The following is a 27490-nucleotide window of genomic DNA, read 5'->3' on the forward strand; positions in this document are numbered from 1 at the left end:
ATGGCCAGCCTCTTTTCCACTGCTGTAAGCGACTCCTCAGTTGCCCTGGTGAGGGACTTCAAGCATGCTGGAGCTAAGCTGTTCAGGCTGCTATTTGAGGTGACCGTTAACGTGGCCCGAGTGAGGGACCAAGGGAGGACACTCAGATACACTGCTGGTCTGTGTGCCCACACTCAGCCCTACACCACCCCTTCCCACTGGGCCTTGGTGCTGGGGAGTAGCTGTGGCTCCTGGGCAGGGCTGACCACCCTCTGGACCTCACGGCCCTGCGTTCCACCTGGGCCAACCAGGCTGCTTTGCAGAGAGGTGGCTGGAACCTTCCAGGGGAAGACACTGTCTTACTCACGCGACTGCCTCAGCCCCTACCCTGGTCTGCTCGGGGCTTCCTGCCCTGGTGCACATCTGTGGCCCCCCTCCCCACCGCCCCTGCACGCTCCCGGGGGCCTCGCACCACAGTGCCTCTCCAGTAGGGAGGTCAGGTGGCCCTCTGCAGGCTGTGCTCAGGCAGGTGTGTCTTGGGCTTCCGGACTGCTTGCTGGTTTGTTGGTTTTGGTGGCTGGCTGGAGATTTTCTACTTGGGAATCCCAGCACCCACCGGCAGTGCTCCCCACAGTTCCCCAGCTTCCTGCTTCCCGGGGTCCTGTTTCCCCACCTCATCTCAGCCCCTTTCCGCAGACACCCCTGGCTTCTCCTGGCCCAGAACTTCACCTCTGCATCCAAGGTGTGGAGATTAAGGTGCTGCCCATTTCTCATGTCACGCTCACAGCACCCCTAGTCCCACCTTAGTGGGTGCCTAACACCTGGGCTTGCCACCCGTCCCCAAACTCCAGCGTCAGTGTTCACCCTTTTGTCCCCAGCAGAGTCTCCAGTCTGTCCCTGCAGCGTGAGCTCCAGCAGACCCAGAGGCCCTCTGCGGCCCCAGGCAGGCTTCCCAAACCCTATAGCGCCCACCCCTCCGCAGAAAACAAGCCAAGGGGCAGGGACTCTGACTTCTTGCTTCCCCCACAGAGACCTTATCTTTATCCACACACATCCTGGGGGCTTTCCTGCTCCAGGCTGTGCTGACCTCTGGACCCTTCCCTGGCCTTTCCTGCCGGGTCTCCACCTTTCTTTCTGCTTTTTTTTTTGAAAAAAATTTTTAAAGATTTTATTTATTTATTCATGAGAGACAGAGAGAGAGAGAGAGAGAGAGAGAGAGAGAGAGAGAGGCAGAGGGAGAAGCAGGCTCCCCGCCGAGCAGGGAGCCCGATGCGGGACTTGATCCCAGGACCCTGGGATCATGACCTGAGCCGAAGGAAGACGCTTAACCATCTGAGCCACCCAGGCGCCCTTTTTCTGCCTTTGCTGACATCGCAGAGACACAGGCTGCAGCCTCCTGGCTTGGAAATGACAGGGCAGGCAGCCCCAGCCGCGCAGCCCACGCCCCACTTCCCCCGGGTAGCAGCACCCTCGTGCCCTCACCCCACTTCTTGCCCACTCTAGTGCCCTTGTCAGCTGGGCAGGAGGCCTCCCTGCCTGTCGCTGGCCTTCGAGAAGTAGGGCGTCCACTCCTGACCATGCTCTCTGCTTCCATCCACACTGGCTGGCTGACGTGTGTTGGAGACGCCCACAGTTGCATTGCTGCCAATCCAGCTGGACCTGCAGGGTCCTGCTCCTAGTTGGCTTGGCAGCTACTCACGCCCATCTGGGGTTCCATGTAAATTTTAGAGTCATTTTGTCAGGGTTAGCCTCCCTCCTTCAGTAGTTAATTTGGGGAAATTTTATGTCTTTGCAAGATTGAGTCTTCTGACCTGTAAACTGGGTGTATTTTTCTTTCTTACTTAAACTTCGCTGTGATGTCTCTCAGTTTTCTGTGTAAAGGTTTCCCACATCTTTCATTACAGTAATTCCTAGATGTTTAATATTTTTGTTGCTTTTGTAAGTGGTAGCTTTTTAAAATAATTCCTTTTCTGTTTCTTGTTGCTCTTATGTAGAAAAACTGTTGTTTTTTGTTTATTAACTGTGCCCTGTGAGCTTGCTAAACTGTCGTGGATTGTACTCATTTAGCTGCAGATTATTCTGGATTCCTTTCTTTCCCGCTGGCATTGTCTGTGGGCCATGAGGGCTTTGTCCTCATTTCCAGTCCTAACGACTTTCTTCTCATAACCCACTGCACTGGTGAAGGCCCCCAGGGCAGGGCAGAGACGGTCGAAGTGGGGAGGGCAGCCCTGCGCTGCCTCTGGTCTCTGACTGGGTTTTGGAGAGCAGGAGGCTTGCTGTGGGTTGTGGTTTGATACTTGTTATCAGATTAAGGGAGTTCCGGGCTACTCCTAGTTTGCAAAGTATTTATTAATTGTAACACATTTTTTAATATAAAACTTTTTGCCTCTCTTAAGAGGATAATATAATTTTTCTCCCTTAGTACCTCAGTGTGGCAAATTACAATGATGGCTTTTCTAATGGCAAACCAACTTTGCAGTCCTGGGGAAAGAGCCAGTTGTGGGCACCATTATTATGCTTTATACACATTGCCAATTCTGTTGGTTCCGGGCACAGGGTTTTCTTTGTGGGAGGATAATCTTTCTTTAAAAACAGCATTATCCAGGTACAAATGATGTACAATAAATAGCACATATTTGAAGTGTACAATTTGATTAGTTTTGACATATGTATACACCCATGAAACTGATACCACAATCAACAGAATGTGCATTTCCACCCCCCCCAAAAGTTTCCTCCTTCCTGCCCCTCCCCACAGTACCTCTCCAGGCGGCCACTGACCTGCTTTCTGTCACTGTACGTTAGTTTGCATTTCCTAGAAATTTATGAGTGGAGAGGATGTGGAGGAACTGAAGCCCCAAATAGTACAACCACTTTGGAAAACAGTTTGGGCCCTTCATAGTGAGTTACACCTGCTCCTACCGAACGACCCCACCACTCCACTCCAAAGTACTTACTTCAGAGAAATGAAAATATACGTCCACCAAAGGACTTGTACAAGAATGTTCTTAATAGATTTATTTTTAACAGTCCCAAACTGTAAACAATGCAGGAAATCCACATGGGTACAATCCCTAGAGCTAGTTCAGATTTCACTGGCTGTGCACGTTCTCATGTGTGTGTCCGTGTAACTCACAGTCACATCACGTATGTACGTTCAGGTGAGTACCACAGGAATCACGCTGACTCCCTGGTGCTGCCCCTTTCTAGTCACACCCCTACACCCTCACGTACCTAGCCCACTAATCTGTTCTTCGTCTCTGTTGTTATTTCAGAAATGTTATATAAATGGTATCATGCAATATGTATCCTTTTGAGATGGCTTTTTTCATTCAGCATAATTTCCTTGAGGTTCGTTCATCCAAGTTGTTTTGTGTGTATCAATAGCTCAGTCCTTTTTTATTGCTGAGTAGTGTTCCATGCATGGATGCACCACAATTTAACTGTTGAACCTTGGAGAGGCATTAAGTAATTCCCACTCTTCGGCTACTGTGAATAAAGCTGCTGTGAGCATTAGAGTACAAGTTTCTGCATGAAGATAAGATTTCGCTGCTCTGGGGTCAGTGCCCAACTGAGTCATATGGCAAGTCTAGTTTTTGGGTTAGAAAGAAAGGCCAAATTATCTAGAGTGGCTGTGGCTGTACCATTTACATTCCCACCAGCAATGTGTGAGTGATTTAGTTTCTCGACTTCTTGCCAGCATTTGGTATTACCACTAATTTTTTTAAAAGCCATTCTGGTAGTTCTGTAGTGATATCTTATTGTGTTTTAGTTTGCATTTACTAACGGCTAATGAAGGTGAACATCGTTTCATGTTCTTATATGACACATCTGTATGTCCTCTTTGGTGAAATGACTATGCATTCCCATTTTCTAATTGAATATTTTTTCATGTTCAGTTTTTAGAGTTTTTTTAAAATACTTTGAATGCAAGTCTTGCGTTGAATATGTGATTTGCAAATATTTTCTCCCAGTGGGTATTTTCACAATACTTTCACAAAGCAAAGATTTTTAGTTTTTACAAGGTCCAATATAACTTTTTATAGAATTTTGTTTTTGGTTTCAAATTAAGAATGCTTTACCTCATTGTAGGTCCCAAAGATTTTATTAATTTTTTTCCTAGAAGTTTTATAGTTTTACATTTGACATTTAAGCCCATCGTTCATTTTGAATTAGTTTCTGTATAAGATATGAGGGTTAGGTTGAGTTCATTTCTTTGGAGAAATTATAAATTGTATTACATTTTTTATTGAGGGTTCCACCTGGTCATTGTTAGTGTGTAGAAATGCACCTGATTTTTGTGTTTGATCTTGTGTTATATGATCTTATTGAATCCACTTATTACTTCTAAGAGTTTTATTTTTGTAGACTTCTTGGGATTTTCCACACAAATAATTATGTCATCTGTAAATAGAGATATTTTTTATTTCTTCCTTTCCAACATGTATGCTTTTAGTTCTTTTTCTTGCACTGTTGCTCGGGCTGGAACTTCCAGTGCTATGTTGGGTGAGGGTGCTGAGAATGGGCATCACTACACTAAATTCCTGATCTTAAGGGAGGACATTCAGTCTTTCAGCATTAACGATGATGTTAAATGCAGAGAATTTTTGGTAGATATTCTTTATGAGACTGAGAAAGTTCCCCTCTATTCCTAGTTTCCTGAGAGCTTATTTATCCTGAATAGGGTGTGAATTTTGTCAAGCTTTTTCTGCACATTTGATATGATCATAATATTTGTCCTCTTTTGTCTGTTGATGAGATGAATTATGATGATTGATTTTCAGAATCAATCTTGCATGCTTGGAGTAAATCCACTTAGTTATAGTGTATTATTCTTTTTATATATTGGATTATGTTTGATGAAGTTTTGTTGAGGATTTTACAGCTAAGTTCATTAGAGACATCGGTCTGTGGTTTTCATTTCAGTGCTATCTTTGGTTGTACTTTCAGGGTAATTCTTGTCTTATAACATGAGTTGGAAAGTGTTCCGTCTTATTTTTAGAAGAGATTGTGTGAAATTGGTGTATTCTTTTTAAAATGTCTGGTAAAATACTCCAGTGGAACCATCTTGGCCTAGAGATTTCTTTTTTAGGAATTTTTAGACTTTATTTTTTGGGACAGTTTTAGATTTGCACAGAGACAGAGAAGCTACTGCAGATACCCCACATCCCACATACATTGTATACATCTTACATTAATATGGTATATTTGCTACAATTAATGAACCGATATTGACACGTTATTATAAATGAAAGTCCATAGTTTATTCAGATTTCCTTAGTTTTTACCTAATGTCTTTTTCCTGTCTTAGGAACCCATCTAGGATATCACTTTATATTTAGTTGGCATGTCTCCTTAGACTCCTCTTGGCTGTGATGATTTCTCATATTTTTCTTGGTTTTGATGACCTTGACAGTTTTGAAGAGTACTGCTCAGGTATTTGTAAGATGCTCTTTTACTGGAATTTCTCTGATCTTCTTCCCATTAGATAGTGGTTATGGGTTTTTTTGGAGGCAGATCACAGAGGTGAAGTGCCATTTTTATCCCTTATGATCAAGAGTACACATATCAAGATGGTGTATGGCTGTTGATGTTGACTTTTTTCACATGGATGAATTGTGTTTGTCAGGTTTTTTTTCCATTGAAGAGCTGTTCCTTTTCTCCCCTTTCTATACTTCACTTTTTGGAGGAAGACATTAGGCAGGCCCAAGGAGTGGGAAGTTATGTGCTCCTTCCTTGAAAGCAGAGTATCTACACAAATTATTTGGACTTCTTCTGCATGGGAAAGGTATCTCTTCTCCTCCTGTATGTATTCAGTCATTTTTTTAATGCCAGTATGACTAATGGGTGTGTATTTTACCCTTTGGGTTATAATCCAATATTGACTGATTGATCATTGCTCAAATTGTTCCAGCTTTGGTCTTTGGGAACCCTTCAGTCAGCCCCTATGCACCTTTGCCATATCTCATCATCAGTGTTTTCAATTTTCTGTTATTGTTTATTTTTGATCACTTCTTTACTTTCTGACATTACAAGATACTCCAGGCCCACCTTATATATTTCCTACCCCAGTCTTAGAATCAGCTGCTTCTCCCAGGTGTCCTGTCTCCTTTGACTGAGGATGATGTTAGATGCCAAGATTTGGGCACTGGGTGTGCTCATCGCTACTGGGGCACCAAGGCTTCCAGGCTCTCTCAGTTGGCAAAACAAAGAAATACATGTGTGTTTGTACATACCTATGCACACATCTGTATAGAAATACACACACACATACACACATCTACAGTATTTCTGTATGTAGCCATCTGTACCCAGATTAAGCTGAACACAAGATCGTAGTGACATCTCCACCTCTAATCCACCACCATGTGGGTCATTCCAGCCTCCTGCCCTTGCTGATCTGTAAATGTCAATTCTAACAGTGAGAACTCTGGATTCAGAAGCATTTTGATGACAAAAACCTAGTTCCTTTAGAGTTTTAGTTATCTATTTCATCTGGCTGAGTTTTAGTAGTTTGTGGTTTTCAGGGAATTGGTCCATCTCTTCTAAGTTGTTGAATTTATGAGTTTAAAGTTGTCCATCGTATTTCTCTCTTATCCTTATAATGGCAGTTGCATCTGTTGGTATATCACTTTTTCTATTCTTGGTATTGATTTGGGTCATTTTTTATTTTTGTTAATCTTGCTAGAGGTTTATTTTTTTTTCCAAAAAATCAGCTTTTTGTTTCATTAATTTTTTAAATTGTTTTCCTGTTTTTAACTTCATTCATTTCTGATATTACCTTTATTATTTCTTTCCTTATGCATACTTTGGCTTTATTTAGCTTTTTTCTCTCTAGATTTTTGAGATAGCAATTTAGCTTATGGGTTTGAGATCTTTCCTCTCATGTAAATATTAAGCACTGTAAACTTCCCTCTTAACATTTCTTTAGCTGCATCCTCCAAATGTTGATATGTCATTTTCATTTTCATTCACTTCTTTGTATTTTTAAAATTTCCCTTGAGACTTCATCATTGACCCATGGATTATTTAGAAGTGTGTTTAATTTTCAAGTGTTTGTAGATTTTTCTGTTGTCTTTCTGTTATTGAGTTCTTGTTTGAATCTATTATGGTCAGAAAATATATTCTGTATGATTTAAATTCTTTTAAGTTTGTTAAGGTTTGTTTTATGACCTAAGATACAAATTTTGGTGAATGTCCCATGTGTGTGAAACAAATGTGTATTCTACTTTTGTTGTGTGGAGTGTTCTGCAGATGTGAATTAGATCCATTGGTTGATGGTGTCGGTTCTTCCATATCTTGCTGATTTTGTCTCAAGTAGTTCTGTCAATTGCTGTGAGAGACATCTTGAAGTCTCCAAGTAGAATTGTGGATTTGTCCATTTCTTTTTTCAGCTTTATCCATTTTTGCTTCATATATTTTGAAGTTCTGTAGTTTGGCACATACATATTTAAGATTGTTCTATCTTTTTGGTGGATTCATCCTTTTTATTATTATGTAATGTTCCCTATTCTTCCTAGTAATTTTCTTTTATCTGAAATTTTTCTCTGATATCAATATAGCCACTCCAGCCAAAATTCACTTTGCCAACCTTAACCCTAACCCTAACCCTAACCCAAGCAGGGTGCCCGATGTGGGGCTCAATCCCAGGACCCTGGGATCATGACCCAAGCCGAAGGCAGCTGCCCAACTGACTGAGCCACCCAGGCGCCCCCAACATCTGCCTGTTAATGTGTGTATTTAGAACATTTACATCTAAGTTATTACTAATGTTTTAGGGCTTATATCTGCCATTTACTTTTTGTTTCCTATTTGTTCCCCTGTCTTCATGTATCTGTTTCTTTTCCCCTTCTCTCTCTATGAGTTATGTGAACATTTTTCAGACTTCTATTTTGATGTATTTATAATGTATTTGGGTTTTGTATGATTTTTTAATTGGTTACCTTATATGTAACTTATATATGATACTATATGTAACTTATAACAGCCTTCTGGTGTTGTCATGTTAACACTTGTAGTGAAATATAGAAACCTTACTTATATTTAGTTGTTTTTTTACCCTCCTACTTTAAACATAGAACTGTCTGGAGTATTTCTTCTGTATTCACTGAGCACCACTTCAGGTGGTGTTATAACATAAAATGTGATTAAAGAAACTCACAAAGTGAAGGATAGTCTATTATGGTCACTTCTACTTTTACCCATTTCATTGTTCTTCTTCCCTTTCTGAAAGTCCCATCTTTTTGTAATCATTTGCTTTCTGATTGGAAGGTTTTCTTTAGCCATTATGTAACAGTATGTCTTCTAGCAAGAAGTTCTCTTGTTTTCCTTCATTTGAGGTTGTCTTTATTTCCCCGTAATTTGTGCAGGATAGTTTCACAGACGTAGCATACAAGCTTGACACACCCTCTCTCTCAGCTCTTAAAAATGGGTCTTCCACTACCTACTGGTCTCCATTTTAGATGAGAAATTTGCTATCATTCAGATTGGTTTTCCTTTATTGATAATGTATTGTTTTTCTTTGTCTGCTTTTAGGATTTTTTTTTTTTAATTCTTAGTTTTCAGAATTTTACTTATGATGTGGTTTGGAGTGAATTTCTTTGGGTTTATCCTATTTGGAGTTTGCTCAGCTTCCTGAATCTGTAAGTTTATGTCTTGCCAAGTTTTCAGTTTCTTAACATTCTTTTCTCTCCTCTCCTTCTTAGATCTCCAATGATAGAAATATTATCTTTTTTGTTATTGTCCCAGAAGTCTCTGAGGCTGTATTAATTTTTTTGTCTATTTTCTCTCTGTTGTTTACATTTAGTAAGTTCTTTTTATTTGTCTTCAGTTTGACTGATGCTGTCCTCTGGCATTTCCATTCTATTCTTCAGTCCATTGGGTGAGTTTTTTAAAAAAAGATTTTATTTATTTATTTGAGAGAGAGTGCATGAGCAGGGAGGGGGCAGAGGGAGAGAGAGAAGCCGACTACCTGCTAAGCAGGGAGCCCGATGTGGGACTCAATCCCAGGACCCTGAGCCAAAGGCAGACACTTCACTGACTGAGCCAACCAAGGGCCCCCTTTTAGTGAGTTTTTAAAAAACATCAGTTGTATTTTTAGTTCTATAATTTCCATTTGGTTCTTTAAAAGGATAACAGCTTTATTGAGAATATAACTCATACACCACAAATGTATCCTTTAAAAGTGTATAATCCAGTAGTTTTTAGTATACTCAGAGTTATACCACAATCACCACTGGCTGATTCCAGAACATTTTCATCTCCCCCAAAGGAAGCCCCATACCTATTAGCAGTCATTTCCAATTTTCTCCTCCTTCCAGCCCCTGGCAACCACTAATTCACTTTCTCTGTCTGTGGATTTGCCCAATCAGGACATTTTATATAAATGGAATCATACATGTGGTCTTTTGTGTCTGACACTTAGCATACTGTTTCCAAGGTTCACTCCACTGTTGCAGGTGTCAGAGCTTCCTTCCTTTCAATGGCTGAATATGTTCTGTGCTGTGGATAGACCACATTTGTTTATCCATTCATCAATTGATGTACATTTAGCTTGTTTCTATTTTTTGTTTATTATGAATAATGCTGCTATGAACATTTATATACAGGTTTTTGTGTGGACATAACTTAATTTCTCTTTGATATGTACCTAGGAGTGGTATTGCTGGGTTAACATTATGAATAACTGCCAAACTGTTTTCCAAAGTGGCTGCACCATTTTCCAATCTCATGAATGTTCCAATTTTTCCATACCTCACCAGCAGTTCATTTTTATAACTTCTATTTCTCTGCTGAGATTTTCTATTTTTTTCCCATTAGTTTCAAAAGAGTTTGCAATTTACTGTGGAAGCATCTTTTATGAAGTCTACTTTAAAATCCTCGGCAGATAGTTCTGAGATCAACTTCATCTTGTATCAGTTCATTGTATTTTATCATCAAATTGTTGTTTTCCTGATTCTTCATATGATGGATGATTTTCACTTGTATTCTGGATTGTGATGTTGGGAGACTCTTCCATGTCAGCAGGTAGTCACCCTGTTTAGGTTCAGAGTATAGGTTCTGTCCTTTTGCGGCTTTAGGTCCAATGACAGTTCAGTTTTTAGGGGCCTTGAAAGGCTATCCTGGGCTGTCTCATTCTTCTGGTGCTGTGGGGCTTCCACTCAGTTCCTGCTGGTCCCCAGAAATCTGGTGTCACTGTGTCACTGTGGTGCGGAGCCAAGGCTACTGGGCCTGGGCGGAGGGCAGAGACACACAGGGCTTTGTTGCTGCTGCTGTGGCTGTGGGCAGATTAGACCACCTGTCTGGCTGTGGGGTCTGAGTAAAGCTACCCTGTCAGCAGTTATCAGTGCGGGAGGAAACCCACAGCCTGGGCCCCTCGCTCATATCTGGCAATGCTCAGGGCTGCCAACACCATTGGTTGCTCTGCTCAGAGACAGAGAGACAGACCCCTGATAGGTTCTGGAAAGGCCCTCACTGTCCCCATTGGTTCCTGGAGGCCATTGGTGGCTCCTACTTCTGTATATTTGACTCTTGACTGTAATCTCTGCATTGCCCCAGTTGAGTGGCTGGAGCTGGCTGAGCCCTCGGGTCACAGGGCCATGAAGACAGTTCTCTGGGCCTTGGGACTGGGAACCCTTCTCCTCACTCTCAGGGCAATCCCCATTGGTAAGTTTCTCCTTCCCTCATCCATGGAAGCTTCTGGAGGCAGTGGTTCTGTAGAGCCTGAGACCCTGGGGTGTGGGGGTTTTCTGCTATGACCAGCTGTCTATCTGGCTCTTGCTCAGCCCAGAGGTGTATGGGTCATCCTGGGGCAAGTGGGCATGTGGGCTCCAAAGTGTGTATCCCTGGAGACTCTTGTTCTAACGAAGACTGAGCAAACCTAATCCCAGGGTGACCGCGGGGTGCAGGGCTGGGTCAGAGCCTGGATGGAATGAGGGGACATGGCTAGTTTCTGGTCCCAGTGATCCCCATGGACAGGAGGTGTTGATAGGTCCTGCGGAGGGGCTGCTCCATCTGCTTTCCCCGGGGCTGGGTGGCTGGTGGGGGAGACGGAAAGCCAGCTGTACCTGGCAGTGAGGGTGACCATTCAGCTTGTGCTGGGACATGGAAGAGAGACACCGTTGCAGGGAGTCGCAGTAGCAAGGTGGGGGGCACAGGGGTGTGGGATGCTGCTGGGTCCAGAAACCAAGAGGCAGAATCATGGGCAGCAAGCTGTACAGAGGGGGTTCTGCCGGATGGAACAACACGGAAAGGCTGGTAGTGAGGGAGCAAGCCCCTGGGGGAGACTGCATACAGTAGCCTGGGGCCTCTGACTGGGTGAGTGATATTGTTGGTGTCAGAGAGTGAGTGTGTGAGTCGCACAGGGAGATGGGAGAGGGTAGCAGTGTCCAGTGCCCTGGAAACTGATGGAAGAGCCTCACTGGGCAGGCTGATCCTTGGCCCAGCCCAGGTGGCCTCAGAGTTGGACAGTAGGGGCGCCCCAGGTAGTGGTGGCAGGAATCTGTGGGCAGTGATGCCGTTGTGGGAGTGCTGTAGGAAAACCGGAGGGGATCCCGTTTTGTGTTAGAGATGCAGACACCCATGCACAGGTTGGAGGGGGATGTACCAGAGATATACCAGTGATGAATGAAGACCCTCAGGGGTCAATGAGAGCAGTGCGGAGAGGGACAAGCCTTCCTCTGGATCTGTGTGTGGGAGTCTGCCCTCTGTCTCCTCCTTCTGTGAGTCCAGGATGGGCCCTGGAGGTGGTCTGGGGTGGCCCAGGCTGGGACAGAGACTTCTCTGTGACTGCTGTTCTGTTTCTCCAGCAGCAGCCCAGGAAGGGGTCGTGAGAATCGGGGATCAAGGGGCTGTGATGGGGAGGGGTTTGTGCAGGAGAAACCAAGGTGCAGAGGCCTAGAAGGGGTGTGGTTCGGGAAATACATCCTGGTCCTGGTGAGGTGGTCCATTTGGTCCTGGTCCCGGGAGCTGCTGAGACCTGAAACCCGAGGAGGCCGCCTGGGAGAGCGGAACTGGAAGGACAGGCAGCCGTCCGGGGGGTGGGGTAGAGGTGAGCAGGGAACGGAGAGTGGTGGGGTGCGTGTGGTGGGCCACAGGCCCGCCAGTGGAAGTGGGGAAATTATGATTGGGAGGCGTGGTGGGGTGGTGGGAAGAGCCGCCCCAGTTCCAGGCAGCGGACAAGGGACTTCCTTGCCTGGGGGGTCGGGTCACCCACATCGTATGGGGCCCCAGAGGGCTTGGAAGGGGAGCAGAAGACATGGTTGGGGGGAGGGGGACTGTGGAGGCAAGGACGCAGGGGTGCGTGGGGGCAGTGGGCGGGTCTCTGTGTGACCCCACCCCATCACCCTTCTGGACGGCGCAGACTCGGGGGTCAGGGGGACCTGACTTTGTGCTGAGGCCTCGCAGCAAGACCTTGGAAGTGGCCGCGGGTAAACGCAGGCGTCTTTATACCTCCCAGCTACAGCCGGCTCTCCCCCCACCCCCACAAAGACGGTTCTGGGCCCCTCTGAGGCGGGCCTGTCCTTCTGTAGGCGGACCAGGCGACCTGAGGCTGGCGTACAGACGCAGTTCCTGTGACGGAGTGGTGCTGGTCCGCCACGAGGAGCAGTGGGGACACGTGTGCAACCAGGAGTGGACGTTGGCGGAGGCGTCCGTGGTCTGCAGGCAGCTGGGCTGTGGCCATGCCGTGGGTGCCCCCAAATACGTCCCATTGCCCGGGGAGATGGTGCGGCCCTGGCTCCACAACGTGTCCTGCAGGGGTGATGAGCCCTCCTTCTGGGAGTGCAGCCTCGGGGCTTGGACTCGGAGCAAGTGCCCTCACGAGTGGGTGGTGGTTGCTCTGTGTGCAAGTAAGTCCGGCGCAGGAGGGAGCTGCGGAGGGGGAAGAGGGTAGGTCTGGGGGAGGGGCAAGGAGAGAGGATCTGGGCGGGGAGGGGGGGCTCCTTACTGGGCATAGGAACCATCCCCACCTGTAAAGCCTTCCAACCTCTCATGACTCTTTCATACCTTCTGTTAGGGGTCCTTTGCTTTTCATTCAACAAGTGCTTATTTGCAAGGCACTGTTCTGGGTGCTGGGGATGCAGCTGTGAATAAATCAGACAAAAATCCCGCTGCATGGAGCCTGTACTCTCCTAGGGGGAAACAGAGTAAATAAAGAAGTACAACAGCAATGTGGGAGTGTGGAGAGGCGGGAAATGGGCAGATGGGGGGGGGTGGGGTGGTGGCTAGGGACCACCCTGTCTTCTAGACACCTGAGGGTGCTTGTTGGTGTTTAACATTAGGTATTTAAACATGATTTCAAAAATGATGAGGAGGCAAATGCTTTCCCTTTGAGGTCTATCTTGAGAGTCTTCTGCTGTCTCTGGGCACTTGTGAACTTGTGCCGCCCCCCATAGCCTCCTGTCTGTGAAGCTGACCCACTGCATGGTTAATGGAGCCCAGTATAAAGCGAAAATGCAGGGACCCTTGTTCAACAACAAGATTTTCAAGACAGTGACAGCAGAGTATTAACCCAGGCTCAGGTCCCTCTGAGTGGGGGAGGCTTTGTGACTGGCTGCTCTCAGAAAGTGCCCTCTGGACCCTCTGGAAGGAGCAGGGTTGGTTGCAGAGTCTGACCCAGGCCCAGCGTAGGGACTGCCACGCCCAAATGGGATCTGGTCATGGAGGCAGGCCAGAGGCTCTGAGTGGCCATGCGGCCAGCAGAGTCCCCACCTTCTGTCACTGGGCCCGTGCTTCTCAGATGGCACCTTTCGGGAGATCCGGCTGGTAAAGGGCCGCAGCCCCTGCTCTGGACTCCCCGAGATCCGGAATGTGAATGGGGTGGATCGCCTCTGCGGCCTGCATGAGGAGGAGGCCACGGTGTTCTGCCAGGAGCTGGGGTGTGGGCCTGTGCTTCAGGCCCCCCGCCAAGACGTGGGGGTCGTCAGGAAGTACATGATGTGCAGGGGTACCGAGCCCACCATCCGGAACTGCAGACTCAACAATAATCTCCGCAGTGGTTGTGACTTCCGGCAGGACGCGGAGGTGGTCTGCTCAGGTGAGGCCCAGCATGGGGCTCGCCTGAGTCTCAGGGTGCAGACCCCTGGGGAAGGAGCTGTTGGGAGTGGTCTCAGCTCTCACAGACCCATCTCCTCTTGACACCTGGGCAGCTTGGTGTCTCAGATGAATTAGGGATGGGCTGGACAGGTGAGGGCAGGCACTGTGACCATCTGGCGTTCTTTAGCTCACAGCTGCTTGGAACAGAGGCCTGGAGGTGAGAGCACAGGAAGTGCTCTTGGATGGCTCCTCAGGTGCCTCACTGAGTCACCTGTGTGTGTGTCCCCCCAGATGTGTCCTGGCTCAGAACCCCCTGGCCGGCTGGGGTCCTGGCTATCCTGCAGCATCTGTGCTGGTTGAGCTGTGATTGTTGCCTTACAACATGAGTCAGCTGGCTTGTGGTTGCCCCCTCCCAGTCCTGTCTCAAATGGGCAAGTGAATTGGCCCTCATAGATCCTGCCTGTGTTCTGGGAATCGGGAAAAGCTAAAGTGAGGTGGATGGGTCACCTTCCTTGGTGCCCCCAAGAAGGCAGTGATCTGTGGCCGGAAAGGTGTCTTGACCTGGCTTCCAAGACTATACAGGGTCTTGATGCCCCTGCTCTGGGCAGGCAGAGGCTATGTGACACCTGTGGGCACCTGGAGGAGGTGACTCTGACCTCTGATCTCAGGGAAGTGACCAGGGACTCCTGCTCTGTTCTAGGTGGAGGGTGTATGGGCCTCTGGCTATCAGTTTCTGCCCAGGGCTTGCAGACTCACTGCCTGATTACAGATGGTCTACCCTGGCTGGAGCCTCCTGTGGCCCAGGGAGGTGGCTGAATTGTTCACCTGAGAACACTTATCCCTAACTGAGAGTTTGTGTCCTCCCCCAGGACACATGGAAGCCCGGTTGGAGGGTGGTGAGCACCCCTGTGCCGGGCGTCTGGAAGTGAGGCGTGGCCTGACCTGGGGCACTGTCTGTGACGCTGACCTGGACCAGGCAACGGCTCACGTTGTGTGCCGGGAGCTGCAGTGTGGCTCGGCTGTGTCTACTCCTGGGGGCGCCCACTTCGGCCAGGGTTCTGGGCCTGTGTGGACAGAGGCCTTCCACTGTGCAGGCAATGAGTCTCTGCTGTTCCACTGCCCCCGGGGGCCTGGGCACCAGTGTGGGCACCGCCAGGATGCCGGGCTCAGGTGCTCAGGTGAGGCTGGGAGGGTAGCCTCAGGTAGCCTTCCCTGCCAGCCTCCCTTGGTGACTCCCTCTGGGGGCTCTAAACTAGGCTCATAAAGGTGCCTCTGGCCAGAAGGGCGTGGGAAGTGTTGCTTCTGTGGGTTGAGGGGGAGGAGAGGACTGTGCCCCCCCACCGTGGCAACACCGTAGTCTGTGGGCACATCTGCAGAGGCATGATCTGGATGCTGCGGCTGAGGTGGGGAGGGGACTGGTGAGGCAAAAGGGCACGGCTGTGGCCGGCGCAGTGGGTGCAAAGGAAAGAAGCTGGTCTGTAGCTGCGGGGGATGCTGACTCCCACTCCCCTCTTCAGAGTTCCGGCTGGTTAACGGCAGCAGCAGCTGTGAGGGGCGCGTGGAGCTCCAAGTGCAGGGGGCCTGGGCACCCCTCTGTGCTGCCCACTGGGACTTAGCAGATGCCACCGTCCTCTGCCACCAGCTCAACTGCGGTAGTGCGGAGGCCACACCCCGAGGAGGCCACTTTGGGAACGGGGACGCTCCCATCTGGCCTGATGTGTTTCACTGTGTGGGGACAGAACCCTATTTGTGGAATTGCCCAGTAAGCACCCTGGGGGCCGGGGCCTGTGTGCTGGGAAACGCGGCTGCCGCAGTCTGCTCAGGTGGGTCTGCAAGAGCGGCGGGCTGAGGGAGGCTGGGAGTGGGCGGGGTTCTGCTGGGAGGTGGTGGTTGTCTCCCCCTGACCCCCTGTCCATGCGTGCGTCTTCCCCAGGTCTCCTCCACGCCCTGCGGCTGAGAGACGGACAGAGCCGCTGCGATGGCCGCGCGGAGGTCTCCCTGGATGGGGTGTGGGGCCGCGTCCTGGACGACGCGTGGGACCTGCGCGGCGCCCGCGTGGTGTGCAGGCAGCTGGGGTGCGGACAGGCTGACCGGGCCTACGACGCGCCCGCGCCCAGGCGCGGGGCGGTCCCGGTGGGGCTGAGCCGCGCGCGCTGTCAGGGCACCGAGACCCGCCTGACCCAGTGCAACGTGTCCGCATCCCCGCTGGTACCCTCGGGAGCCTCGCGGGACGCGGGCGTCGTGTGCTCCGGTGAGTGAGTGCCCGCGCCGCTGGCCCATCGCCCGCGGGCCGGCCGCCCTGACTCCGCGTGTCTCCGCAGGGAGCCGGCGGGTGCGGCTGGCCGCGGGGCCCCACCGCTGTGCGGGGCGCGTGGAGGTGCTGCACGGGGGCACGTGGGGCACCGTGTGTGACGACGGCTGGGACCTGCAGGACGCCCACGTGGTCTGCCGGCAGCTGGGCTGCGGCCAAGCCCTCCGCGCCCTGGGGGCCGCGCCCTTCGGTGCGGGGTCGGGGCGCATCTGGATGGACCAGCTGGGCTGCAGCGGCCACGAGTCTGCGCTGTGGCAGTGCCCGTCGCGGGGCTGGGGCCAGCAGGACTGCGGGCACAAGGAGGACGCCGGCGTCATCTGCTCAGGTGGGTCCTGTTAGTTGACTGTCTTTTTGGGGCAGCTGGGTATAGAATGTTCGTGCTGTCCTAGTGCATAACATCTTGCACTCTTGCCTTCCACGGATTCCACTAACGTCTCTTCCCGGCATGGAGAGCTCCGCGGTGTATTGGACAGTGTTCTCTTGCTGCAGTGATGCTGCAGGCCAGAGCAACTTTACGCTGCCGGGGGTGGGGGACGGGGGGATGGACAGGAGACCCCGGCGGGGTGTGTGTGTGTGTGGGGGGGGGGTGGACAGGAGACCCCGGTCGGGGGAGGGTGCGGGTCTGCTCAGATGCGGCTGGCGGTCCTGGACCAGCACTGCCTGGGGTCTGTCACCCCTGCTCACAGGCTCAGCTCACATTTGTGTGTGAGCTTTCTCTGTCTCAAACTCTTTGGACCCTTATTTCAGTGTTCTGGAGGACTTTTTCCAGAATGCTTTAAAGGTGGTGTATGAAAGCTTATGCATATCTGAGGCTCTTTATATCGGTAGTGTGTGGGTGTGGTCATTCCCGAGGGACAGAGTGTCATTTATTGGGGGGGTATGAGCCTGTGAGGGGTCTGCGCAGGGCTGCCCTCCAGGACGGAGCTGAGCGTTCACTGTGCTTTCTTCTTACTGGTTTTGCTTTAGGAAAGTTTTCCTCATCTGATGTCTCGGATGATCGCTCTCTTTCAATCCTTGTGTGTCTTTCAAAGTGACATTTCAGCTCATTATTTTAGATCTTCCTTGTCCTTTTTATTCATTATTTTTTGGGGGGGCTCTGGTCTTTTCTCATATATTCTGGGGGAGTGTCTCTAGGTTTTGTATACATCACGGATTTAATGCTTGTGTGTCAACAAAAGTTCTTGGATGTGCGTTTCAACTTGGCAAGTTTGCCTTCCTTCGTCTGTCTCAGGGGCTCCCTCAGGCAGCTGATCACTTGCTGACTGATAGGATTCTGCTGCTGGGAACTGGTTGTTGGCTGGGGTGGGGGACGCTCTGTTTCTGTTATGATTCAACATGGAAGCAATGTTCCAAAAGCGAGAGCCAAAGCAGGCCAAGCACGTGTGTGATGCCCAGGCCTGGGACGGGCGTGGGTCACTCTTACCCATTTGGTCAGTTGACTGAAGTCCCAAGGCCAGCCCAGGTTCAGGGGGTCAGCCCAGACTCATTTCAAGGGGTGTGGGTACAGCAGGATACCTTAGGGGCCACTTTGGTAATCTGTCATGGATGTACATCCTTCAAGCATTTTTTAAAAGCTTATTTAAATTTTAATTTGTTATGGCCCCATCACATGCAATTCATATCCTGCAGAGGTATTTTTAATGTATTTGTGGACTCTCATAACATAATTTTAAAGGACTGTCTAATGCTTTATTAGTGGTGATATTATGGTTTACTTAAGACATCTCAGTGTTGTTGGAGTTGCCTTGCTTGAGGGTAATGTGATGGTACTTGGGCCATGACCAGCCCGGGTTGATGCTTTCTGAACATGAAACTGCGCTCATTCCTGTTTTTCAATTTTTTAAGTTTTTATAATCACTGCTACATTGATCATCTTGTGCACAAGGATTATTCTGTACTTTTTTTTTTAATTTAAATTCAATGAACATATATAATGCATTTTAGTTTCAGAGGTAGAGTTCAGTGATTCATCAGTCTTATATAACACCCAGTGCTTATTCCATCACGTGCCCTCCTAATGCCCATCACCCAATTACCCCATCCCCCCACCCCCCTTCCCCTCCAGCAGCCCTCAGTTTGTTTCCTATAGTTAAGAGTCTCTTATGGTTTTTCTCTCTCTCTGATATTGTTTTGTTTTATTTTTTCCTCTCTTCCCTTATGTTTATCTATTTTGTTTCTTAAATTCCACATATGAGTGAGATCATATGATAATTGTCTTTCTCTGACTGACTTACTTTGCTTAGCACAATACCCTCTCGTTCCATCCATGTTGTTGCAAATGGCAAGATTTCAATCTTTTTGGTGGCCGAGTAATATTCCATTGTAAATATGAACCATATCTTCTTTATCCATTCATCTGTCGATGGACATCTGGACTATTTAGTTTCCATAGTGTGGCTATTGTGGACATTGCTGCTATAAACATTGGGGTGCAGGTGCCCCTTTGGATCACTACACTTGTATATTTGGGGTAAATACCCACTAATGCAATTGCTGGGTCATCGGATAGCTTTATTTTTAACTTTTTGAGGAACCTCCATACTGTTTTCCAGAGTGACTGCACCAGTTTGCATTCCCACCAACAGTGTAAGAGGGTTTCCCCTTTCTCTGCATCCTTGCCAACATTTGATGTTTCCTGACTTGTTAATTTTAGCCATTCTGACTGGTGTGAGGTGGTATCTCATTGTGGTCTTTATTTGAATTTCTCTGATGCCAATGATGAACATTTTTCTTCATGTGTCTGTTGACTATTTGTATGTCTTCTTTGGAGACATGTCTTTTCATGTCTTCTGCCCATTTCTTGACTGGATTATTTGTTCTTTGGGTTTTGAATTTGAGAAGTTCTTTATAGATCTCAGATACTAGCCCTTTATCTTATATGTCATTTGCAAATATCTTCTCCCATTCCGTGGGTTGTCTTTTGGTTTTATTGACTGTTTCCTTTGCTGTGCAGGAGCTTTTTATCTTGAAGTCCCAATAGTTCACTTTTTTCTTTGTTTCCCTGGCCTTTGGTGACATGTCTTGAAAGAAGTCACTGTGGCCAATGTTGAAGAGGTTACTGCCTACGTTCTTCTCTAGGATTTTGATGGATTCTTGTCTCACATTTAGATCTTTCATCCATTTTGAGTTTATCTTTGTGTATGGTGTAAGGAAATGGTCCAGTTTCATTCTTCTGCAGGCGGCTGTCCAATTTTCCCAATACCATATGTTGAAGAGACTGTCTTTCTTTTTCTTTTTTTAAAAAATTTTTTATTTATTTGACAGAGAGACAGTGAGAGAGGGAACATAAGCAGGGGGAGTGGGAGAGGGAGAAGCAGGCCTCCTGCCGAGCAGGGAGCCCTATGCGGGGCTTGATCCCAGGACCCTGGGACCATGACCTGAGCCAAAGGCAGACGCTTAACGACTGAGCCACCTAGGCGCCCCTAGACTGACTTTTTTCTATTGGATATTCTTTCCTGCTATGTTGAAGATTAGTTGACCATAGAGTTGAGGGTCGATTTCTGGGTTCTCTGTTCTGTTCCATTGATCTATGTGTCTGTTTTTGTGCCAGTACCATATTGCCTTGATGATCACAGCTTTGTAATACAGCTTGAAGTCTGGAATTGTGATGTCCCTAGCTTTGATTTTCTTTTTCCACATTCCCCTGCCCACTTGGGGTCTTTTCTGGTTCCATACAAATTTTAGGACTATTTGTTTCAGCTCGGTGAAAAAACTTGATAGTATTTTGATAAAGATTGTATTGAATGCATAGATTGCTTTGGGTAACATAGACATTTTAACAATATTTGTTCTTCCAATCCATGAGCATGGAATGTTTTTCCATTTCCTTGTGTATTCCTCAATTTCTTTCATGAGTGTTTTATACTTTTCAGAGTACAGATCTTTTACCTCTCTGGTTAGATTTATTCTTTGGTATCTTATGGTTTTTGGTGCCATTGTAAATGAGATTGACTTCTTAATTTCTCTTTCTTCTGTCTCATTGTTAGTGTATAGAAATGCAACTGACTTCTGTGCATTGATTTTATATCCTGCGACTTTGCTGAATTCCTGTTTGAGTTCTAGCAATTTTGAGGTGGAGTCTTTTGGGTTTTCCACATAGAGTATCATGTCGTCTGCAAAGAGTGAGAGTTTGACTTCTTCTTTGCCGATTTGGATGCCTCTTATTTCTTTTTGTTGTCTGATTGCTGAGGCTAGGACTTCTAGTACTATGTTGGACAATAGTGGTGAGAGCGGGCATCCTGACCTTAGGGGAAAAGCTGTCAAGTTTTCCCCATTGAGAATGATATTCACTGTGGACTTTTCCTATGTGGCTTTTATGATATTGAGGTATGTTCCCTCTATCCCTACACTGTGAAGAGGTTTAATCAAGAAAGGATGCTGTACTTTGTCAAATACTTTTTCTGCATCTATTGAGAGGATCATATGGTTCTTTTCCTTTGTTTTATTAATGTAGTGTATCACATTGATTGATTTGTGGATTTTGAACCATCCTTGCAGCCCAGTAATAAATCCCACTTGGTTGTGGTAATTGTTTTAATGTACTGTTGCAGGGGATGATCCAAATCTTTTGGTACCAGTTGAGACCTGATTTGTGACCCAGTATGTGATCTATTCTGGAGAATGTTCCATGTGCAGTTGAGAAGAATGTGTATTCTGTTGCTTTAGGATGGAATGCTCTGAACATATGTGTTAAGTCCATCTGGTCCAGTGTGTCACTCAAAGCTCTTGTTTCTTTCTTGATCTTCTGCTTAGATGATTTGTTCATTGTGGTGAATGGGGTGTTAAAGTCCCCTACTATTATTCTATTATTATCGATGTGTTTCTTTAATTTTGTTACTTACTGGTTTATATAATTGGCTGCTCCAATGTTAGGGGCATAGATATTTACAATTGTTGGATAGACCCTTTAAGTATGATATAGTGTCCTTCCTCATGTCTTATTGGTCTTTGGTTTTAAAATCTAATTTGTCGGATATAAGGATTGTTACCCCAGCTTTCTTTTAATGTTTGTTAACATGATAAAGATTTTCCACCCCTCACTTTCAACCTGGAGGTGTCTTTAGGTCTAAAATGAGTCTGTTGCAGACAGCATATCATGGGTCTTGCTTTTTTATCCAATCTAATACCCTATGTCTTTTGATTGGGGCATTTAGCTCATTTACATTCAGAGTAACTATTGAAAGATATGAATTTAGGGCCATTGTACTACCTGTAAAGTCCCTGTTTCTGTATATTGTCTCTGTTCTTTTCTGGTCTTTGTTACTTTTGGGCTCTCTCTTTGCTTAAAGGATCCCCTTTAATATTTCTTGCAGGGCTGGTTTAGTGATCACAAATTCTTTTAGTTTCTGTTTGTCCTGGAGGATTTTTTTTCCCCTTGTATTCTGAATGACAGCCTTGATGGATAAAGTATTCTTGGCTGCATATTTTTCTCATTTAGCACCCGGATTATTCTCTATTTTGAATGATTTCCAAAGATGGATTTCTGGACAATTAGCTGACACCTGCTAAGACGTTACAGCTTGGGATTAAATCAGGTCACCTGAGATTAACTGCTACCTACATCCCTGGGGTGGAGATTGTCATGGGGATGTGTGATTGATTTAAGGTTCATGCCAGGGGCTCCCTGGGTTAGATGTCTCGAACAGCACTGATGCCAGTGCTGGGACCCTCTCATTTTGGCCTTCTCCTTTGGAGATTTCTCCTGGCCTGACTGCTCTTGTCTTCCAGGGTCAGTGGCTCTGAGACTGCGAGGTGGCATCCACCACTGTGCTGGGTGGCTGGATGTGTTCTACAATGGGACGTGGGGCGCCGTGTGCAGTAATGCCCTGAAGGACATCTCCTTGTCCATCATCTGCAAGCAGCTGGGCTGTGGGGAGCAGGGCTGGCTAGAGAACAGACCCGTCCACACTGGCTCAGGCACCTCCTGGGTGGACAACATCGAGTGCCGCAGGCTGAGAAACTCCACGCTGTGGCAGTGCCCCTCGGCACCATGGCACCCACATTCCTGTACCCCTGGAGAGGAGGTCTGGATCACCTGTGCAGGTGGGATGCTGGTGGTTTCTGACAAGCCACCCATTCATGATTCAGGGCCTGGGGGTCATGTGGGTTCTACAAACTGCATTCTGAAGCTTTTCAGGGCATTTACAGTGGGATGGTGACTACTTAATCCAATAGGATTGTCAGAGAAAATGGCACAGGATTCCGGGGAGACCCTCAACTGCTCATCCACCCACAGCTGCCCAGGTACCCTTCTGTCCATCTCCCTGTCCACTCTTCATCTTGGTCCTGCCCTGCAGTGACCACAACCCCCCTTTCCAGAAGAGGGTATGCTGCGTGTGCGTGGGGGCAAGGACAACTGCTCTGGCCGTGTGGAGCTCTGGCATGCTGGCTCCTGGGGCACCGTGTGTGATGATTCCTGGGACCTGGCAGATGCAGAGGTTGTGTGCCGCCAGCTGGGCTGTGGCCCGGCTGTGGGTGCCCTTGTGGGGGCTGCCTTTGGGCCAGGCTCGGGGCCTGTGTGGCTGGATGAGGTGGGGTGCCGTGGCAGTGAGGCATCCCTGTGGAGCTGTCCTACAGAGCCGTGGGGACTCGGAGACTGTGGGCACAAGGAGGATGCAGGCGTGCACTGCTCCCGTGAGTGGGCAGGGGGTAGCGGGACAGGCGGGGTGGGAGGGTTTGTTGGGGGCTGGGGAGGGGTTGCCAGAAGGGTTCCTCCGAGTATCCCCCCAGAACCTGGCCCTGAGGCTGTGCTGGCTTCCTCTGGTTGCCTCTGTGGTTGTCCCATGACATGTTGGCTCAGGCTGAGTGGGGCTGGGACACTTCCCTGAGGGTCTGGGTAAGGGTCTAGGCTGCCCAGGGCTGTGGTTGCCTCCCCTACTTTGCCCTCAGATCCTTCCTATTTCTCTTGCAGGTGACAGGGGAACCACGGCCTTGCCACCAGCACTGGCACAGACATTGGGTAGTGTGCTCTCCCTCAGGGCTCAGCTCATGCTCTCCTGTCTGGCCCCAACTCAGAGGGGCCCTACAATGGGTTCTCTACAGAGGGGTGCCCTGGAGTCTCCTGTGGGTGCCAAGGCTCCAGTCAGCCCCTCCTTAGGCTGGTCGGGCCAAGGTCAGGAGGACCACGACCACCCCCTCCTCCAAGGAAAATGGCTGTGCATCCTCCTGTGTGGAGAGCCACTGGGAGGGACAGCAGGCTCAGGCCCTGCCTAGCCACTTCTCTGGGGTCTTTCTTTTACCAACTGGGGGGTTTGACCTGGGAACACTGTGGCCTCCCTTCTGGCCCCCTCCCTCTGTACCCCCTCCCTCCTGACCCTTGCCCAATGACCTCGGGGTTATCTCTGGGGGAGGAGCACAAGGCCATCTCTCCTCTGGGTGCCTTCCCCCTCCCTGAGAGGCTCAGGTGGTCCAGACCCAAGGTCACAATACCCCAGGCACACAGGCACACAGGGGAGACCCCGCCTCTCACTGTCCCCACAGGCCCTCCCCTGGCCCCTGCATCTGCCCTCAAGGCTGGGAACCTACCCATGATGTTTTGCGTTGTCCTCGGCACCCTTCTGGTCATTGTCTCCCTGGTCTTGGGGGCACAGTGGCACCGTGGCAGAACCCGCAGGGGTAGGTGGGTGTGGTTGGGGAGGTGAACACAAGGCTTGGGTTGGGGAGGTTGGGGGCGCACACTCTGGGACCCCAGCCCATCACAGGCCTCTTCTGTCCTGGTAACTGCTCTGCATGCCCGGTCACACCTGGACCTCCACTGCATGGCGACTTCCCAGTGACATTCTTGGACCCTGGGGACTCGGGATCCTGGGCCCTGCTTTGCTTCTGAAGGGTGGCCTGGGTGTGAGAACAAGTCCCCAGTGGTGTCCCGATTCCTCAGGCCATCTGTGTGGTGGGGCTAACCAGCCCTGGGTGCCAGGGAGGCGTGTGGCCCCTTGTGGGGGACGTTGCTCTTGGTGGGCAACTGCAGCAGAAGGGCCAGGTTGCACGCATGGGAGACCCCACAGGGCCAGCAGTGGGAGGGCTCAGACTGTGGGAGTGTCTCTTCTAGAGGGGTCTGGTGTGGCCTTTGCAGGTTCCAGAATGTTGGGGAGTTTGCCCTCGGAAGGTGTTTATGAGGACATCGGAGCTGTCCCCATGGGGGAGAAAGACGAGGGGCCCAGAGTGTCCCAGAACCTGGCCCTGGAGGAGGAGTATGATGACGCTGGGGAGCCGGAGCTGGGCCCTGAGGAGGAGGAGGAAGAGGAGGAGGTGCCCCTGAGCCCCACTGGTGTGCACCTCTGCGCCTTATTGTCTGGCGTGCTGTCCCTTCTGTACTGCACCTATGCCTGGGGCTCTGCTCTGGCCAGTGCCTACATTTAAAGACCCTGAGAGCCATCAGCCCGTGTGTCCATGACCCTCACTCCTGCGTCACAGGCTTGGATGTTAGAAAATTCGGCCGTCCCTTCAAAGTTGCTCCTTAGACAGGAGTCTTCTTGTGGGTGGATGTGGAGTTTAGGGAGGGTCCTGGAGTTTTCTTTGGGTTTCTTTACATGGCTGCCCACAGGGCCCTTCTAGTACCTTGTCCTGGCCGGCCACAGGGAGCCTGAGCAGACAGGGTGGGAGGGGAAGCGGTGTGACCCTGGCTCACCCATTCTAGTCCTTGTGTGACCTTCTGGCTTCAAGTGACACACCAGGGCCCAGAAGTCGGGGGGGCTCGGAGGGATGGCCAAGGGACCCAGTGCACGTCTCTCTCCTTAAACGCAGGTGGGGCTTCTTGCAGCCTCGGCCCCAAAGCTCAGGCTGATATGGAAGACACAGCGTGCCCTAGGACGTGATGACAGTGAGCTGGCCATGGGAGACATCAGTGAGACCAGAGCAGGGAGAGAGCCCAGGCCCTGGAGGGCTTTCATTGTCCTCATTTTAAAAGATGTCATTAAAGTCCCTTTGAACTCACTCATTCATGCATTAATTCATCTCAGAAACATTCCTCAGACTGCCCCCTCTCAGCCCAGGTTCTGTTCTCAGCTACCCCCTCTTCACCCTAGTCCCACGTGGTCGCGTGTTTTCAACGTTCTGCACCGACAACTTCTTGCCCACGTGGTTCTCCTGTGCGCATCAGGATGGGGGCCCCTGACGAACCAACTCCTGGATGCCCCTTTTCACATCCACAGAGGGTGCTGGAACCGGCCCAGGTGTTCCGTTGTGCCAGAGTCCCCAGTACTCACCGAGGGAGCCAGCCCTTTGTGACCACAACCACACTTGCCACAGCCTTTCCACCTCCCTTCCGTCCCCACCCTACCCTCACACCCTGCATCCTGCCACTGCCACTCTGACCACGCCCTGACCACGCCCACCTGACCCCACCTTCCCCACCCCACCCTCACAACCTCCCTCACATCCTCCTTCCCTGACCACACGCACCCTGACCACACCCTGGTCACCCTCACACTGGATATCCCTGGGCCTGGGGGATGGGGGAAGGTGTGCGGCAGGAGTGCGTCCCCTGGGGTCAGGAGGGAGAGAAGGGAGCTGGCAGGAAGTGGGGTGGGGGTCTGGGCATGGGACAGGGGTCTGGAAGACACATGGGGTGCAGAGTAGGGGTGTCAGCCGAGCAGCCAGAGCGGTTGGGACTTAGAGGAAGGGTGCGGGGCCCCTCTATCTGTGCTGCCCTTCCCCAAAGCATAGCGCTCCGCACCTGCCCCAGGCACCCGGACCGTGCCCCCTTCATAGCTGTGTGCTGAGCTTTTCCCGGTGGCCCCTGGTCCTTTCAGTCTATTTGTAGGGTATTGATTAGGCTTCTTGTGAGGGAAGAGCATGGGGGGACTCACTTGAGGCAGCTGCAGGTCCCTGAGCCCTGAGCTGGGGGTGCAGCTCAGTGCAGCGCACAGGCTGTGGCTCGGGAGGCGCTGGAGCTACTGTGCAGAGGGTCCTGCTGATGGGGTCCTCCTGCCCTCTCTGTATATCCTCATCTCCCTCCAGATTCTCCTCACCTCCTCCATACTGGTCTGAAAACCTGAGCTGCCCTCTCGAAAACTGGTCATCTGGCAAATCTTTTGGAAAGCAACCGTTATTGATCTTATTCTGTTTATAAAACAAAACACATTTATTACTGTAAATTTAAAAACTCATAGAATGAAGAAAGAGAATGGAAGACACTTGTTCTACACTCAGAAATGAATCCCTCAGCATCCTGGTTTATATCCATGAGAACCTTTCTTTGCACTGATGTGTAAATATGAGCATGATTTACGAGGTGCATGGTCTATGTGTCCTGTGTGTTTCCCACCTGACCCGTGCGGTCATCCTTTGCAGGTGGGTGGAGCACACTCTCCGTGCCCAGGTGGCTGTGAGGTATGGCCCCTCCTCCTTCCAGGTGAATGTGCTGCTCTCCACAGGGCTCTGGATCCCAAGAGGTCCATGAGAGGAGGGGACCACACCACGTGGGCCCCAAAGAGATGGGCTGTCTCAGCCCTTTGCAGGCAGTGAACCGTCTATGTGCATGTGAAGAGCCGAGACCCTAACTCTGTGGAGATGCCTCAGAAAACGGTCCTTAGGCATTCATTTGTTAGTATTTTAATTCCTTAATGTCATTGACACCATCAAAATAAAGTCTGAGAAAACTTAGGAAAATCAAAATTAAGGATACAAATTGAGATGGAAGGTGAATATTTGATTTCTAATTTTTGAAATTTCTGGACAAAGAGTCCTTGAGAGCATTTTTGCCATGTACAACCTTCCTGTGTTCTTGCTCCGAAGGCTGTATTTGGGAGTTGCTGGGGGGCAGACACCGCTGGGGGTTCCTAGAGCAGGTGCCCTCCCACAGGGCTCTGAGTGCTCTGGTCACGCTGTGACTATGCACCAGGGTTGAAGACTGACCAGGAGACTAATGTTCCAGCTGGGCACGCAGCCCCAGCCTGGGGTAGGGGCCCTAGGCCCTCCGGTGCAGAGCTGAGGGTGCTGTGCTCATCTACCCCTGGCTCCCATGGGGCCCGAGGAGGTGGGAAATGAGCTTTTGCTGTCTGAGTCTGAGTGGGGGCCAGGACCTGGGAGGTGCTGAGTGACGGGAGGGTCCTCAGAGTCTGCAGGACCCCCACCCCCAGGCTTCCAGTGGTGGCTTGAGGGCCCGCTGGGGCTATGCTAGGCCAGGTGGTCCTGGTCCTCCTGCGGCCTTCCTCCCTGTGGGACTGG

General features: G+C 49.5%; 1 protein-coding gene across 1 annotated transcript; it reads left to right on the top strand.

The window, feature by feature from the left end:
• On the top strand, positions 1-25415 carry LOC113923742 (scavenger receptor cysteine-rich domain-containing protein SCART1-like). Its single transcript, XM_027596821.1, has 15 exons — positions 1-120; positions 12341-12407; positions 12510-12827; positions 13718-14014; positions 14883-15205; positions 15533-15836; positions 15947-16264; positions 16335-16649; positions 22052-22366; positions 22508-22567; positions 22643-22957; positions 23235-23435; positions 23804-23938; positions 24396-24590; positions 25067-25415. Exons 1-15 carry the CDS (start codon positions 1-3, stop codon positions 25135-25137), a joined length of 3354 nt encoding a protein of 1117 aa, XP_027452622.1. The 3' UTR covers positions 25138-25415.
• The last annotated feature ends 2075 nt before the right edge of the window (positions 25416-27490 follow it).

The sequence above is a fragment of the Zalophus californianus genome, chromosome 15, assembly GCF_009762305.2.
Source record: "Zalophus californianus isolate mZalCal1 chromosome 15, mZalCal1.pri.v2, whole genome shotgun sequence".
Lineage (NCBI taxonomy): Eukaryota > Metazoa > Chordata > Mammalia > Carnivora > Otariidae > Zalophus > Zalophus californianus.

Coding starts and splice junctions, on each gene's coding strand:
- LOC113923742 (XM_027596821.1), top strand. CDS start 1: ATGGCCAGCCTCTTTTCCACTGCTGTAAGCGACTCCTCAGTTGCCCTG. Junction 15,837..15,946: donor GGCTGCCGCAGTCTGCTCAG/GTGGGTCTGCAA, acceptor CGTCTTCCCCAG/GTCTCCTCCACGCCCTGCGG. Junction 16,650..22,051: donor CGCCGGCGTCATCTGCTCAG/GTGGGTCCTGTT, acceptor CTTGTCTTCCAG/GGTCAGTGGCTCTGAGACTG.